Genomic DNA, 16,175 nt, shown 5'->3' with positions numbered 1-16,175 from the left:
CACCTTGCTAGTGGGAGTGACAAGCTAACCACCCAGGATCCTTACCACAGTGTGCCTTTGTTTAACCACAGCTCTCGTGCAAGGCCAAAATCTATTCTTTATGGAAACAGCCTCCAAATAAAGCGAAGTATTAATGCTCACCTGAAATGGGGCCACTTCAAATGTTTAGATATAATGTACTGTATTTCGTGATAAAAATCACCTGCCTTTTGTTAGGTTCATGACTTCAGGTGGGTTATTTAACCATTCTGTACCTCAGTTTCATTATCTATAAAATGGGGATAATAAAATTCCATGAGATAGGTGTACATGAGGATTAAATAGGTTAATATTCGTAAACCTCTTAGAACACTGCCAGGCACACCGTAAATGCTATGGAAGTTTAAACTAAAAAACAAAACAAAACAAAAAATGTTGGAGTCTCCAGACTCCACTCAGTGAAGTATTTATAAGATGCCTTCAGACCTCCCAAGTGTAAATGGACACATTTTGTACAGGTAGTCAGCCTCTGCCAACTGTCAATGGGACCACTTTGTAAAGTGTGAAACATGTTGCTAATTGGCTGTTAGAAGGACCAGTCATTCAGGCCACATGGCCCCCAGACACCCAGCCAGTCCCAGGATACAGCTCGGTGACAATGACCAGTCCCCTACGCCTCTCAAAGGCCTCGTGGAAGTAGAGGACGCAGTCATGCTGGAGCCGGGCCAGCAGCCGGGCCTCCCGCCACGCCGATGCCTTTGGCTTGGCCTGGCTGGGGATGAACTTGGCCGAAAACTCCAGGCCAGAGCTACGTTCCACCACACGCCGCAGGTAGGAGAAGGCACCCCTGGGTGATGACACAGGGAGAGGATGGGATTCAGGCATTGCTGCAGCCCTGGCTGTCCACACCCTCCCAGCCCTTGACCCAGGCTCTCTTGGCCCCCGAACCCCTCTTTGTCCCACACCTGCCGATCTCCTGGTGGATGTCATAAAAGTCACTGAATCTCCTTCCTCGTTGCTCCTCATCTTCCCTGGCCCCCTCCACCTCCATAGCTGTCTGAGCTGGGGAAGAGATTCCTGGTGTTAGATGTGGAGGGCAGAGACTGGGACAGGCAGGGTAGATGGAGAAGACAAAAGAGGAGCAAGAGCATCAGGGGCCCGAGGAGGGGTGCTAGGGCTGAGGACTTGGGGGGGAGGAGGGGGAGGGCCTGGTGAGTGACTCCTCGCCAGGGACCCACATCAGATTCCTGCGGGTGAGCACGCTGCCATTCTCCCCGGCTCACCTGAACGCACAGCCAGCTCTGCTTTGCAGGAGACCTCTCCCGCCAGGTTCCGGGCGGTGCAGGTATAGACGCCTCCATCCTGGACCCCCGTGCTGAGCACCACCAGCGAGCACTCGGCCTCCTCATACACGAAGCTCACGTGGCTACTCTCGGTCAGCAGCACCTCATCCTACAGAGTTGGCCGTCACCTCCAGCCTGGGCCTGGCTTCACCTCCACCTGGGACCCAGCTTTACCTCCGTGCCAGAGACTCAATCTCAGCCCTACCTCAGGACCAGGAACCCCTCCTCCCCGAGGCCTTGCTCACCCCAGGACCTGGAATTGGCTCCACCCTTATCTTCCATTAATAACCCTGCACCCCCAATTAGTCCCCTGGTTCCTCCAATCCCCACCAGCGTCACTGAGCACCCCTGGGTCGCACTTCCTTCTCCTAACTGCGCCTCTGGCAACACATTTGCTCTTCTCTGTCTAGGCTGCCCTCCTCCTAAGGACACTGGACCCCTCCCCCACTCCCAGGAAACCCCTCCTCCGTCCTCCCTGGCTCCTGGCCAGCCCAGACTTGGGACTCCCCCAGGGCTTCATCACTCTCTGACCTTGTACCACATGACGTCCGGCAGTGGTTTCCCCTCAACCACCACAGCGAAGCGAGCGGTTTCCCCAGCCTCTACCTCCACATCCTCCATGATGGACTCAAACCGAGGGGCCTCTGAAACACATGGGGTGGAGTGGGGAAGTAGACAAGGTTGGAGTCACAAGGGCCTGCCTCCTCAGCCTCTCTCCCTCAGCAATCGGTTCACCAGATGCCCCCTCACACCTCCCAGAGCCACAGCACCTCAACCACTGGGGCTCTCAAATTCGCCCCTGGAACACCAGAGGTCTTTGCCTGGAACAAGCACTCTCCCTGGAAATGCACAGGTAATGGTCTCCAAATCTCAGAAAACCTAAGTCAGAGCGTTCAGGCTTGCTTTGTTTGACCCCCCGTGTTCATCTGCCAGCTTTGAAATTAGGAGATTCTCACATACAAAAGAAATCTGGATTTCCTGCCTCTCTTGAAAAGTCAGCACTGGCCATCCTGAGCCTCTTCCTGTATTAACTGGCTGGTGCAGAGTGGCTCCACGCTGCCCCCTGTGGGTAACTGTCCTTCTGCACAGTCCCACTGCGGGCTTCTTGGACTGCAGGGTCCTGGGCCCTGCAGGCCGCTCAGCCTGTGACCCTGAATGAAGTGCACCATGGCATTGCCTCTGTTTTTATGTTTTCTCCCTGAATCTTGTTTAACTATTTAAAGGGCCTTCTACCACCTGGAAGCATGAAGGTGGGGTACCAGTTCTCAGCTTAGTTCTCCTACTGTGACTGTGATTTTATTCTCTGCACATATCATGCGATGGTGTCATTTCCTTATAAAGTTGCTCCTAATTCTCATGATGGAATAACAGATGTATTCCAAATTGCTTTGCAGAGGAGCCTGTGACTTCCTGGTGCTTCCCTCTTGAGCACTTTTGAGGATCTCGGCTTTAAGGGGAATGGGAATGATCAGTCCTTGAGGGAAGAGCAGGGGTGCTGGGCATGGACCACCACCCATCACAGGCACACAGCTTGGTTTTATACAGATAAAAGGAGAGGGCATCCTGGCAGTGAGGAAGATGCTATAGTGGGGCGGCAGTGGATGAAAGGGACCATTCCACTTGCCCTGCCTGAGGATGGGGCACAGTGGGAGACGGGGTAGAGCCAAGCCCCAGGCCTGTCTAGTCCTGGCCGGCTGGGACACAGTCTCCCTCAGTCACTGTCTGTGGCAGGCCAGGGAGCAGGAGCTCTCGGTGGCCTGGGCCTCTTCCTATATCTAAAAAGAAAGATGAGTCCTGCAGATGGTACTATCAAGGAGCAAAGTGGTGATATCAAGGAGCAATGTGGTGATTGAATAGGAAGTGCCAGGGGATGGGATGAGGGGAAGCTGGGCAAGGGAAAGACACGTAAAAGGGAGACCAGGGGCCCAGACGATCTGTGCCCCTCCCCCGCCATCCACCATCCACAGTGCGCCCAGCAGGGCTCCCCCATCTCTTCCTCATATACTTTCCTGCCACTTCTCTTCCACTTTAAAGAAGTTTTATCTCCCCTCTAGGAATCTGGTTTCTAGTCTGGGTGGGGAAAGTGGGGGTTGGGGGGGTGAGCTCTATGAAGGTCAAAACTGGAAAATTTCAAGTCAACTTGAACAGTTTTTTCAAAGCAACAGAAAATGTACCCATGATAAGCTTGCCTGTGCTAACTAAAATGTCACTTTCTTTGCATTTGGTTGGAATTGTATCTACTCAGCAGGTAACACTGTTTAGCTGGCGCTGGTCCGAAGTTCTGAGTGGCAGTTACATATGTCTAGAATTAATTAACAAACCGGAAAACAAGACAATTACCACTTAATGCATGCTAGGGGTTGCAGACTACATCTCTGAAGGAGAAACTATAAAAAGGGTCCTCACTGCAAAGATTGAGAGGCTCTGACCAACAGGCCATGCAACGGGCAGCCAGGATCCCCAGAACTGGGAGTCTCGTGATAAGATGTGCTCTCTTGGGCTTTTTTCTTTTTTAAATCGACTTGGTCTCCCTACACTTGTTACAGTTGAGGTAGTATTTCACGTTGTATTTAACACAGGAGCAAAAAGCACCCTCTGGCTTTGGAGTTGGGCATCTGGGCTTGAATCCCAGCTCCTGTACTTATTAAGTTGTGTGACCTTGGGCCTGTTACTTAGCACACTCTGAACCTCAGTTCCCCCATCTGTAAAATGGGGATAATAACCAACCCTCATCTCACAGCATTGGTAAATATTAAATGAAATAATACATGTAAGATACTTAGCACTAAGCCTGGTGCATACTAGGTGCTCAATAAATATCTTACTAGTACTATTGCTGTTATTACTTAGTAGTACTGGTATTATTATAGTTATTGGATGGATAGGCCTGAGAGGGAAGACCTGAGACTGGCAGGTGCACCTGGGGGTGTGAGGAGAGGGCTGTGGGCCTCAGAGGGAGGAGAGGGAAGGAAGCCTACTATCACCCACCTGCCAGCTCCAGTGTGACCGAGCAGGCCTGTGTGCCGTGGCGGTTTCGGGCAGTGCAGGTGAGAGGCCCCATGTCCCGGCGGCTAACCCGGCAGATCCGAAGACAGTACTGGTCATCATCTGGCTGGCTCAACTCATACACACCTGCCCGTGCCTCTAGGAGGGCCCCTCGGCAGCTAAGGGACATGACAGGGAGGTCACCCAGGATGACTGGAGCTGGACTGCCACTTGTGGGAAGTGGGGCATGCAAGGCGGAGCCCCACCTCCTCCAGACGATCTGGGCCTCCACGTGGTTAAAGGTGACGGTGACACTGGCAGGCTGTCCCTCCACCACATACACGACGTCTGGCTTGTCCAGAACAGCAGGTGCCTCCTCCCGGGGCGGGCCTAAGAGGAGGAAAGTGCAGGCTCCATCCTGGGCTGGACTCCAGATCCTTAGTACCCACTGCTCCTTTAACCCTCCAATTGCCCTGTGAGCTCCATTTCTACAGAAGAGGGTGCTGGGGGAAAGGTTGAGCACTTTGTCTAGGGAACACAGCTAGGAGGCAGCAGAACTGGGACTGCACCCCCAGCGTGTCTGACTCCACAGCCTCAGCCTTGCCCACTAGGAGTGCTGCTTTCAGGACTGAGAAGAAAGCACCCTGACCATCAAGGTAGCGCCCAGCCATGCTGTTCCTGTCATAGCTCTCATACCCTGACCAGCTCTTGAGCCTCCACCATGGGGACCCAGTCTCCTGGCCCAGCAGCTCCCACCCCCGCCTCGTAAGACCACCCAGGCTCACCGTGCTCCAGGAGCTGCACAGGCTCAGAGGGGGGTGAAGGTTTGCTGCTGCTCTTGATGGTGGCACTGAGGACCCGGAAGACATGCTGGGCCCCCTTGCGCAGCCCTGTGGCCGACCACCCAGGCTCCCGCAGGCCCGTGGCCAGAGCTGTCCACTGGTCCGAGCCCAGCTCCTGGTGCTGCACAGTGTAGGTCAGGGCATCTGGGTCTGGTGGGGAGGCAGCTGCTAGAGGTGGGCATTGCTGAGGCGTCCCCCACCCCCATTCAGCTGGCTCAGAACCCGAAAGCTCATCATTAGTCTGCTCTGAGGACCTGCCTCAGTTTCTCTTGTGGCTTCTGCTTGCCCCTCATCTGCTCTTGCCCAACCACTGGCTCAGAGCCAACGAGGTGCCAGGCATGGGGTACACAGGCATGGAGGGAGCTTGACTTGTATCGAATTCCCTGCTACTATCGGAGGTGGGGAAACTGAGGCACAGAGCAGGAAGAGATTGTGAACAGGGAAGGAGAGCTTATTCCCAGGATCACAACCCAAGCACCCAACCCCTCTGGGAAAGAGAAAGGAATGTGGTGGCCCCCTTTGTCTCCTCTCCTGACCCCGAGCCAGGCCTTCAGCCACCACGGAGAGGAGACAGGCAAGGCTGCTCTGGCCGTGCTCCCAGTACCGTCCACTCCCATCATCCAATATGCTTCCCTGGGACCTGCCCTCCCCTCTTGGCTCCCTTGGCACCCACCCCTGCCCGAGCTTGCCCTGTCCACGCCCCCACCCCCACCCCCAGCCTGGGTGGCCCTGACCCACCAATGGCCATGTCCAGACTCCTGGGGGGGTTCCATGTGAGTGTGACCATCCTCCCAGTCACAGCCACCACCTGCGGGGCACCATCTGGAGGGCCGGGAACCACATCTGAAAGCCACAAGTCAAACATCTGCTGGGTCCTTCAGGGCCCAATGGCTCTGCAGGATCACCACGCTTTGGGCTGGGGACCGGGTGGCACCGCCACAGGGGCGGGGGCAAGGCCAGATGGCTTCCCAGGGGACTGAAGGAAGGGCGCTGGTGCAAGGGCCCCTCCTTCACCCAGCCCCTTAGGTAGCCCCTTAGGTAGGCTGTGCAACTGGCCAGGAAGGTGCCTCACCTGTGACATAGAGGTGGGCATAACAGGCAGCTTTGCCCAGCTTGTTGGCGATGACGCTCTTGTAGACACCAGCATGCTGAGGTCCCACCGCCGGGAACACCAAGCGATGCACATCCCTGTCTGGGGGGGGGGGACAGTGATACTGGGCCTGAGCTAGGGGGATACGTCGAGGGGTGAGCCCATGCCACACCAGGCCTAGCCCTTCAACCCCTCCCACTCCTCCACTCAGGGAGGAGGCGAGGGGGAATGGATTGGCAGACAAGCAAGAAGTGTGTCCATTGTGTGGCAAACCCTACGTCCAGGCTGCCAAGTTTACACCTGCAGCCCGAGCTCCTCCTGCCTGTCCCTTCTGTACTTCGTGCCCAGCGACTTCTCGCCTTCCTCCCACACCGGTTCAACCAACCTCTGCAGCCTATTGATTTCCCTTCTTCTCCGCACCTCTGGGGTGGGCGTGCACACCTCTGTGTCCAAGTTCTGAGAAGGCTTTGTGCCTAAGGCCCCTCCCTCAGTCCCCTCTTCCCGATCCCCATGGCCACTGCAGTCCCATTGCCAGCACAGACCCCACGAAAGCCCTGCACTAATGCAGTCCACACTCACCAATGGCACTGCATGTTGCCTCTCGACCTGGAAATTTTAAGGGCACCTACTACGTATGGGAAGCAGACAAAGCCCTCAGCCTACATGCCCATCTGGCCCGTCTCTGGCTAGTCTTCCACCATCTGACCCAGACAAGCCAATATAGGTCCCTGAACAAGCCACGGAAGTTCCATCTCCAGGTCCTTTGTTCACTAAATTCCTCCCTTCTGGAATATTCTTCTCTTACTAAGGTCTCCTTCTCCTTTAAGACACGGTTCAGGTGAGCACCAACCTGGGAAGCCTTGTCTGCCATGTCTGGGAGGGGCCCTTTTCACCCCCATCCCTGTTTCCCCTAGGACCTCCAGCAGATCTCAATGCCTTGCATGCAGGAAGTGCCAAATATATTATAAATTACAATAAGAGTTAAGAGTTGTTTGCAGCTAGCCTATGCCAGCTACTTGACATGCATTTTCCCCTCATAATCCCTTCAACGACCCTGCAAAATTATCCTCATTTTACCAATGAGGTTAGAGACATTAACAGACTTGTCCAAGGTCACACAGCTAATAAATGATGGAGCTATGGCTTGAACTTGATTCCCTCTGAATTCGAAGCTCTTTCCCTACACTGTGCTCCCTGAATGGTGATAAGGGAGACATCTCCAGAGGGGAGGTGAAGGGGAAGAGGCCTGCACTATCCTCCTTCATGTCAGGGCTGTCCCTAAACACCCCTCCCTTCCCTTCGTGGTTATCTCTGCACGGAACAATCACCCACTCATTTATCTCTGCTGACACTATTTATAAAAGAAGAGAAGCCAAGGGCTGCCACTGACCCCAGTTCATACAGAAGAGACGCCAGCTGAGGTTCTGAGACAGACACCCACCCAGGACCTCAAGCAGAACTTCTATCAAGAGATAGAAAGACCGTGGGCTAAGCAAAGACAGCCACTGAGGGAGGGGGCTGAGGGGAAGGGTCAGAGCCACGGTGGTGGCACTGGAGGTAGGGCATGGGTGACAGGAGACAGTCCGGTTAGGAAGTGGAAGCCGGAGCCAGACAGTCCCTGTCTCTGTAAGCCTCAGTTTACCCATCTGTAAACAGGAATAAAAGTCCCTGCCTCACAGGCACATAGTATGGAAGGTGAGGTCATACACGTCAGGCCTTCAGCACTCAGAGCCTGGTGAGTTTTGTCACACGGAGACTCCGATTCCTTCAAGGCTGGAACTGAGATACTCCCATGAGAAATACCCCAGGAGGAAAGGACTCAGTCCCAAATATGTTCCTTTGTATTTTCTTCCCGCTCCTTCTTTATTTGCTGTTTGTGAACAACGCTGGCCAAGCCTCCTTTCGAGGCCAGACACTGCCCACACCGGCCTTTTCACTGAAGGCCTGACAGGCACCGCTTTACCAACAAGGGTGACAATGGCGGCAACAACAACAGCAATAATCAGAAGACTTAACACGTACTGACCACTTGCTATTTGCCAGGCCCTGCTCTAAGCGCTTTACACGTATTCACTGATTTAATTATCTTAACACGCCCATTACAGATGAGGAAACTGAGGCACAGAGGGGTTCTGTAACTTGTCCAGTCAGCAGCGGGCTGTACTGCCTGTCCATAAAGTGCTAACGAAGCCACCAACGCCCAGAATGGTGACTCAGCAGATGGGTTACTGTGTCGGATCGAGGAAGGAGGCAAAGAGCTCATAGCCCCTCTGGGCTCCCCTCCCCCAGATGCCACATTCCTGACCAGGTTAGAAAAGAAAGGCCGGAGGATGTGGAGACGGGAGGGCACTGCAAGCAAAGAGGGTGCTGGAAGGGACACTCCCCAGGGTCCCCCCCCAAACACATACACTGTGTCATGCGCCGGTCATCACTGCTCTGGATCCGGTGGCCATTGTGGAACCAGCTGATGGTGGGGTAGGGCAGGCCAGTCACCTGGCATTCCAACATGGCCTCCTTGGCCAGTCCCACCTCCAGGTCCTGCAGTGGCCGCAGGAAGTCAGGCATGGACAACCTTTCCAACTCGCCATGCTCTGGCTCCTCAGGGATAGATGGCATCTTCTCCAGCTTTGAGCTGTAAAAACCACATGGCTGCCCAGAGTCCCAGAGCTGCACCTCCCACCACAGGGCTAGGGTCCCACAGAGGCAGCCCCAGGAGCACCGGGGGCCCCAGGTGGTACCTGGGGCCAGTGGCGGCCGTCCGAGGCTCCTCCACGTAGAGCTGGGCTGAGCAGTGGGCCTGGCCATGGGTGTTGGTGGCACTAACCGCGTAGAGCCCCTCGTCCTCACTGCCCACGTGGGCAATGTGCAGTGAGTGCAGACCCCCGTCCTGCCGAAGCCGCAAGTTCTCGCTCTCTTCCACAGGGCGGCCTGGGGGGGATGAGGGGGAAGGCGGGATGCAGAGCAGGCTCAGCAAGGGGCCCTACTCTCTGGCCCTTGGGGGTCCCCCAACATCTGCAGGGTGGAGGGCTATACCAAAATGAGTCCAGGTCACGGAGGGAGGCGGGGTGCCACTGATCTTGCAGTCAAAGCGGGCTGCACGGCCTTCCAGCACTTCCACATCCTCTAGCTGCCGGGTGAACAGGGGTGCCAGCGAGGGCCGCACAATCAGCCGGGCACTGCAGGTCAGCTCATCTAGGGGGAAAGGTCACCACTGGGGCAAGAAAGGCCGTGGAATCCCAGGCACCCCAACCCGCAGGCCCTGACCTCATGCTGGGCAGGGCAGAGGGCTGGGCCAGGAGCTGGGGCTTGGGTAGAGCCTAGCAAGGTCCCTGGGCACTAAAGCGCGGCAATGGGCAACATCCAAAGACCGGGCCTTCTCAGGAGGGTAGAGGTCAGCAAGGGTGGCAGCAGGATGCCATGGTGGCTGGGGATATGACAAGTGTCCAGGGCCCCGGCCTGGTTCTCCCCTTCTCACCTCACCTGCCCACCCAGGACGCTCCTCAGCTCAGCGCTAAGAGAAGGGCCCAGAAGCCAAGCTCCTTCCCTCCCCCACATCCCTTTCCCCTGCCTTTGGAATTCTCTGCACCTGGGTTGTGCCCCCACTCCCTCCCAACCACCCCAGACCCAGAGCCCCTTTGTCCCAGTCTATCGCCCCACACAGAATCTTCTGGGAGAAATAACAGCCCCTTATGCTGACCTGGTCCTTTCCCGCTTACAAAGCCCCTCCAGTGTCACCTTAGGTGCTCATCACCATAACCTGGTGAGGCATTGTTTCCACTCTTCAAACGAGGACGGGGACCAGGTCAGAGATGTCATTAATAATAATAATGGCTGACATTTATTAGGTGGCACCCTTCGCCAGGCGCTGTGCTTTGTTCTTTACATTCATTATCTCATTAATCCTACCGATCCCCTACGAGTGAGGCATTATCATGATCCCTTTTTACAGATGAATAGTCTAAAGCTCAGAGAGATGAAGTAACTTGTCCAAAGTCACGTGGTGGGTATGCGGCAGGGCAAAAATGGGAACCCACATCCAGGCTGGTCTGCCACACTTGAGCAGACAGGATCCTAACAGGAGCGACAGCTAACACTGACACAGCGAGTCCTTGGTGCCAGATGCTGCTCCAAGTGCTGGTTTTACTGAGGCAGGTAGACTACGCCATCTTCCACCCACCGCTCTTCCCCAAAGCGATGGAGCCTATCTTATTCGGCATCCAGCTCCTTCACCTCCCGTCCCCTCCCTCCCTCTCTTGGGTACCCAAGGCAGCCCTAGGGCCCGAGAGGGCAGTTACCTTTGGCCGTGCTGAGCTTGCAGGTGTAGACGCCACTGTCGTCCTCATGCACAGAGGTGAGCAGCAGCTTGCATTTCCGGCCATCGAAATGCATCTTGCATCTGAGCAGCGCAGGCTGCAGTAGGCGGCCGCGGCACATCCAGTCTACCTCCACGTCGGCAGGGCCTGCCACCAGGCACTCAAACAGCGCCATCTCCCCGGCCCCCACGTCCACGTCCTGCAGGGGGGCCAGCACGGCCAGGGACCGGCTCTCAGGGTGTGCTGGGGGAGGCGGGCATGGGGGGCACGCATGGAGCAGAGACATATAGGGCAAGGGAAACACACACACGCACACACAGAGAGACAGACAGACACAGAGAAAGAGATGCATTTTGTTCCTTTGCAGACAGGGAAAACCCGCCCGCCTGGCTGGCCAGGAAGCCAGGCCCCAGGCCTGGCTTCAGGATGGCAACCCCAGCTGGGCCAGGGAGGGGGCGGTTAGGGGATGTGGACAGGGAACCTGAGGGCCAGGTAGGGCAGAGACGGCGGCGGAAAAGAAGAAAACACAGCACACCAGCTGGATATAAACTGGACTTTATTTGAGCTAAGAAACAGGTATTTCCGAACATCTCCACGCCCACGACAGAGGACCTACTGCTCTGCCAAGTCTGCCTGACTCCCGCATGCCCAGACAGAGCCTCCCGGCCCTGACAGCAAACGAGGGAACCCCAAATGGACCCTAAACCTGCCACAGCCAGGATTCCGCCAGACCTCCTCATCAGGGCAGGGTCCGGGCGCGTCTGGCTTTTGGTCTCTTTTGAAATAGTGTTGTGCCACTTCAAACCTGTTTCTGGAGTGGTCAGTGCCCTGCCCCCCATCATGAGCTCCTTGTCAACAACAGCCTGTCCCTCTGGGTCCTTCCATCCTGGGGATGACATGCCCTGTCTCTCCCCCTCTGCCTCACCCCACGCCAGCTTGGAGGCATCCTTCCCTGACTGTCACAGACACACAGACAGACAAACGGATAGACAGACAGGGCCTACAGCAACGGTAGCTAGCACATGCGCTCACTGGGTGTTCCCCTGCAGGGAAAGCCTGGGGAGGGGGTCTTGATATCCCTGATGGCCGCCCCTTCCTGGCACTCAGTCCATGTGGGGGCTCCTGGCCTGCCCAGCCAAATGTCCACTTGGGAAGAGAGGGCCCATAGGGGCCCATGGCTATCCCAGGATGCTGCACAGGGAAGGGAGGGGAGAGGAGGCTGGAACAGGGTCCAGGCCGGCAGGGTCTGTGGGCAGGAGGCAGTGAAACACAGCGAGGTCCGAGAGGTGCCTGAGACAGGGGCGCGGCTCGGAGGGTAGCGGGGGGAGCGCAGGCGGCCCCCTGAGCTCACTCGCCTGTGTACAGACAAAAACCTCAGTCAGCAAGCGGCAGGTTAGTGCAGCACACGCACACGCACGCACGCACGCACGCACGCAGACCTGGCTAGGACCCCCCTGCACGGACAGCTACATCTAAATCTGTCAGGGTGGCACTGCCACATCCAGCTCCCCCAAGAGCAGCCCTGGGGTGGGGGTGGGCAGCCATCCAGAGGCCGGGTTTCTGGGGTTCCTGGGCAGGTAGAGGCCCTGGGCAACCAGGGCAGAGGCATTCACAGGCATCAGGAGCACCCCAAACTGGGGGATGTTGGGAGGAACCCCAAAGAGAGAGAAGCACCAAGACGTGGGTTAACACAGAGAAGCAAGGCAGAGCCAGACCCTAGAGGAGGAGCAGGCCAGGATTATGTTGCAGGGGGGTGTGGGTGGACCAAAGAATTCAGAGACTGAGGAGGTGGAAACCCCAGGAACAGGAGGCACAGGGCCGGGTAACTGAGGCAGGTAGGGCCCAGCAGAGGTGACCGTGACTGTTAGGGTCCAGGCTCCAGCAGGGGCCTGGGGGAATCTTAGAAGCTCTCAGAGCTGGCCTCTGCCAGGAAAGGAGGGATGATGGCTGAGTGTGGAGCTGAGGAGGAGTTTCCAGCCCTGAAATGCCCACAGGGAAAGGGAGGTGGAAGGAGAGGAAAATGGCCAGCCCTTGGGAGGAAAAGCACCAGCTCCTGAGGGCAGCCTGGCTAGGGCTGCCCTCTGCACTGCCTGAAAGGCCCCCTGCTTTTATGCCCCGACTCCGGGACCCAGCTATCTTGACATTTCACAGCTCTGCTTGCCCTAGCACCCCTGGGGTCCCTGTGATGCTCCATGCCCAAATCACCCCAAGGGCCCCTCCGAACGGGTCCAACTATCAGACTCTCCCCATCGCCACTCCACAACCACAACAGCTTCTGCACAGCAATGGGGTGCGTGGAGGGCCAAAAGGTAAGAGAAAGAGAGGGAAGTGGGTGTGAGGGAGGGGCCTGGGAAGGGCAAAGTGACAAAGGCTTAGAACAGTGTCGGGAGAGGATGGCCGGAGCCAGGAAGCAAGGTCTCTGGCTGGCCATCAGGGGCAGTCGTGATTGACCATGGGGGAAGGCAATACTGTGTAGTAAGCTGAGCACTGAGCAATTTGCTGTGTGGCCTTGAGCAAGTCACTTCCATTCTCTAGGTCTCAGTTTACTCAACTACAATATAAGCAGCTAAACTTGGGGACTGTGAAGGCCCTTTCTGGCATCCCATAAATGATATTGTGTGAAAGTTGGCAATTGGACAGGAACGCGGCCAGGGCCAGGGGGGACGGGGAGGGGGGACGGGGTTCATGGAGAACGTGAGGTACTCACCTCGGACCTCCAGGCGGGCTTCACACTGACGAGCGCCATACTCGTTAACCGCTTTGCAAGTATAGAAGCCAGCGTCACCCCGTTCAGCGGCCAGGATCCGCAACCGGCACAGCCCACCTTCTGCCTCCTCCGCGAAGCGCCGCTGGTCTGGGCGCACGGGCTGGCGGTTCCTCAGCCTGTCGGAGAGGCAAGAGCTCAGTCCCCAAGCCCAGGGTCCTCACCAGCACAGGCAGGGAAATGGGGGTACAGAGCCAAGCAGGCCTCAGCTACACCCATATCATTGGGGCCCTCCCCAGATCTGTCTCACCGACCAGGGGCACCCCGTGGTTAGGGTGAGGATTTACCCCTGACTCTGCCATCCCACCTCTGCCAGGAGCTTCCAGACCACCTGGTTATCTCCTTTCTAGGAACCTAACTGAACTTAGAGCAGTGCTATGCTATTCAGCTCTTAATAGCTCTTAAATTTCCTCATGTCTTATTTTTACTTATTTATAATGAACAGATAGCTTTCTCACTTCCCAAAAGGGATATAAAGTAACTTACAATGTTAAGAAATCACATTGGGGATGAGACAATCAATTAAAAATGAAAACTAGAACCCAAACCAATAAAAACCTAAGTGAACTAATCAAAGCTCCAGGCACCTGGGACACAGCACCACAGATGAGGCCCACATTTAACTCTGGGCTCTGGAAGCTCAGAAACAAATGGTTCCATTTGGGTCCAGCAGAGGGCTGGGCACAAAGCAGGCCTCAAAAATCACCCTGTTGTCAACAAACAGGGATGGGGGTGGGTAGCCTTCTCCAGGAGTGAGATGGCTCCAGATTGAGACCATTTGTTACCCCAACCCCTCCCCTGAGAGGGAAGCCCTGAATGAGCCCTGACTCCAGGCGGGAGCAGGGGCAGGTTGAGGGGGGAATGGCACCACTATACCTGGGCTGTGGCCTCCTGTAGATCACGGACAAGTCCACAAAGGGCCCATTCCCTTCCACCCAGAGCCAGGCCTCACAGAGCCAAGCCTGGAGCAGAGGGAGCTGGCAGGTGGGGGTCAGTGACTGCTACTCACCAGGAGACCACCGGCTTGGGCTCCCCCTGCACTCGGATGCTCATGGTGACATCTTGGCCTTCTCTTACTGACTGGTCCATAAGTGAGACCTGAAGGGGGACCCCAATGTGTCAGGGGAGACAGTCAGGGCCCAGCTTTGACTCCTGGAGGCTGGAGAATCTGGGACAGAAGCCTCTTCCACCCCAGTCTGACTGAGGCTGGCTCTGGGTAAAAAGGGTTAATGGGGCAAAGCTCCAGGCTGTGCTGAAACCTGGTGTGGCCCCAAGAGCAAGGGGCTACATGAAGAAATAGGGGTTCCCAGGGGGCAGGGGCTGGGGCTAGCCTCAGGGGTCTGACCTTAAAGGTGGGGGGTGCCTTGGAGCCAGTGTCAGAGGAGCGGCGATTCTGGCTGGGACCGGGCTTCATGGTGGGGGTTTGGGGCCAGATCTCCCCGGGCTCTGGGAACTCCTCTGGGGGGCTCAGGTACTCTTCGTCAGAGGTGATGGGGCTGCTGAAAGGGGATGTGGACCCACCTGGAGGACAGGAAGAAGAGAGACAGTGGCACAGAGTGAGATGCCAAGGGAGGAAGGGCGGCAGAGAGGATGAGAGAACTAGATGGATCATTCCGGGGTCAGAGACCTGATAAGATCTGAAACTCGCAGAGCCCAGGAGCTGAGGCAGCTCCTGCAGTCGGCCCTGCCCTAACTTCACTTCCTGGGGCTCCCGCTTGCTTGCTGAGTAACCTTGCCGGGTGTTTCCTGTCCCTGAGCCCCTGAATCCTGCTCTGCCATAGAAATCTCCCAACACTGACCCTGCTGATCCTCCTGTGTGGGGAAACCATTGGGAATAGCCTGGGACCAAGGATTCTGACAGCAGAGGCGCCCCTGCTGGGCCTTGTGGGAGACTTGGAATTCCACTGGAGTGGGAAACCTGCATTTCTGGCACAGAATCACATGCTCCTAATGCAGGTGGTTCACATCTCTGGACCCCAGAGTGGCACAGTCAACACACCCATTTCTTGGGTGAGCTGGACTTGGCGCAGAGGAACACACACCTCAGACAAGCCCCATCCTGACCTCAAAGCCAGGGCCAATGAAGTGGCAATGTCCAGCCTGCCCTTCCCCCTCTCCCTTCTCAGCTTCCTGCCCCAGATACCCCAGGGGCACCTGTTGGCCCCAGCCCTGGAGCATGGACCCTAAAACTCTCAGGGGATGGGAAGGCAGAGTTTGAGTCACCCACATAGAAAAGTAGCTCAGCCTGGGTAAGAAAAGGGGGCACCAATACGGCTTTGGGGGAGGGGTGTCCCCAGGGCCCTGACGCCCTCCTCTGCAACTGGCCAGGGGCCCAGCCTCACTGAGCTGGCTCCTAGCCGACTGCCAAATACAGACATGAATCCTCCACAGCCCCCTGGCCCCTCCTCCCAGTTTCCCACCCCAAACTCCTGTGGCCTGGCCCCCCGCAGAGCTGCACCCCAACTCACCTCGAGACTCTGCACACGGACCCCAGCCTGTGCCTGTCCTGAAGCTCTGCCCTGGCACCAGGCCCTCCTGCTACCTGCCCACTACCCACCCCACCAGGCTTCCCAGGAAGCAGGAGCCCAGCTTTCTCAGCCCCACTCACTGGCTGACCCTGCTGAGGCTCTGCATGGGGACCTGGGGGAGGGGAAGGAGCCTGAGGAGGGGAAGGAGGAGGTGGGGGCTGGCCTGGTGGGGACAGGCTGGGTGGCAGGCAGGCAGCTGGCTGGGAGGCTGAGACCACAAGCAGCCTGGGCCTGGAGTGGAGGGGGAGGAGAAGGGAGGGGCAGAGCGCAGCTCGGCTGTATTTAGCCACCCTGCTCATTCCCAAGCAGCAGGATCTGCCTTTTCTCTCCT

The 16,175-nt window shown here is 56.7% G+C and overlaps 1 protein-coding gene across 8 annotated transcripts in view; it reads right to left on the bottom strand.

Moving 5' to 3' along the window:
• Positions 1–16,175, bottom strand: part of SPEG (striated muscle enriched protein kinase) — a gene marked incomplete at its 5' end in the record, with an annotated part of 56,875 nt that overhangs the window by 14,660 nt on the left and 26,040 nt on the right. For 7 of the 8 annotated variants that reach the window (XM_081052593.1, XM_081052600.1, XM_081052595.1 and 4 more), the window contains 16 exons: positions 626–826; positions 945–1,041; positions 1,263–1,431; positions 1,854–1,966; positions 4,311–4,486; positions 4,574–4,697; positions 5,093–5,299; positions 5,888–5,992; positions 6,222–6,341; positions 8,648–8,871; positions 8,978–9,167; positions 9,273–9,431; positions 10,535–10,795; positions 13,260–13,435; positions 14,326–14,414; positions 14,662–14,837. In XM_081052593.1, the coding sequence (XP_080908719.1) occupies positions 626–826; positions 945–1,041; positions 1,263–1,431; positions 1,854–1,966; positions 4,311–4,486; positions 4,574–4,697; positions 5,093–5,299; positions 5,888–5,992; positions 6,222–6,341; positions 8,648–8,871; positions 8,978–9,167; positions 9,273–9,431; positions 10,535–10,795; positions 13,260–13,435; positions 14,326–14,414; positions 14,662–14,837 (2,587 nt within the window). Of the gene's footprint in view, positions 1–625; positions 827–944; positions 1,042–1,262; positions 1,432–1,853; positions 1,967–4,310; positions 4,487–4,573; positions 4,698–5,092; positions 5,300–5,887; positions 5,993–6,221; positions 6,342–8,647; positions 8,872–8,977; positions 9,168–9,272; positions 9,432–10,534; positions 10,796–11,091; positions 11,908–13,259; positions 13,436–14,325; positions 14,415–14,661; positions 14,838–16,175 lie in introns of those variants that run through there. The other variant, XM_081052599.1, reaches the window with a different exon arrangement.

Source organism: Rhinolophus hipposideros (genome assembly GCF_964194185.1).
Source record: "Rhinolophus hipposideros genome assembly, chromosome: 6".
NCBI lineage: Eukaryota > Metazoa > Chordata > Mammalia > Chiroptera > Rhinolophidae > Rhinolophus > Rhinolophus hipposideros.
Note: the sequence above shows the minus strand (reverse complement) of the source record. Positions and strands in the feature narration are given on the sequence as shown.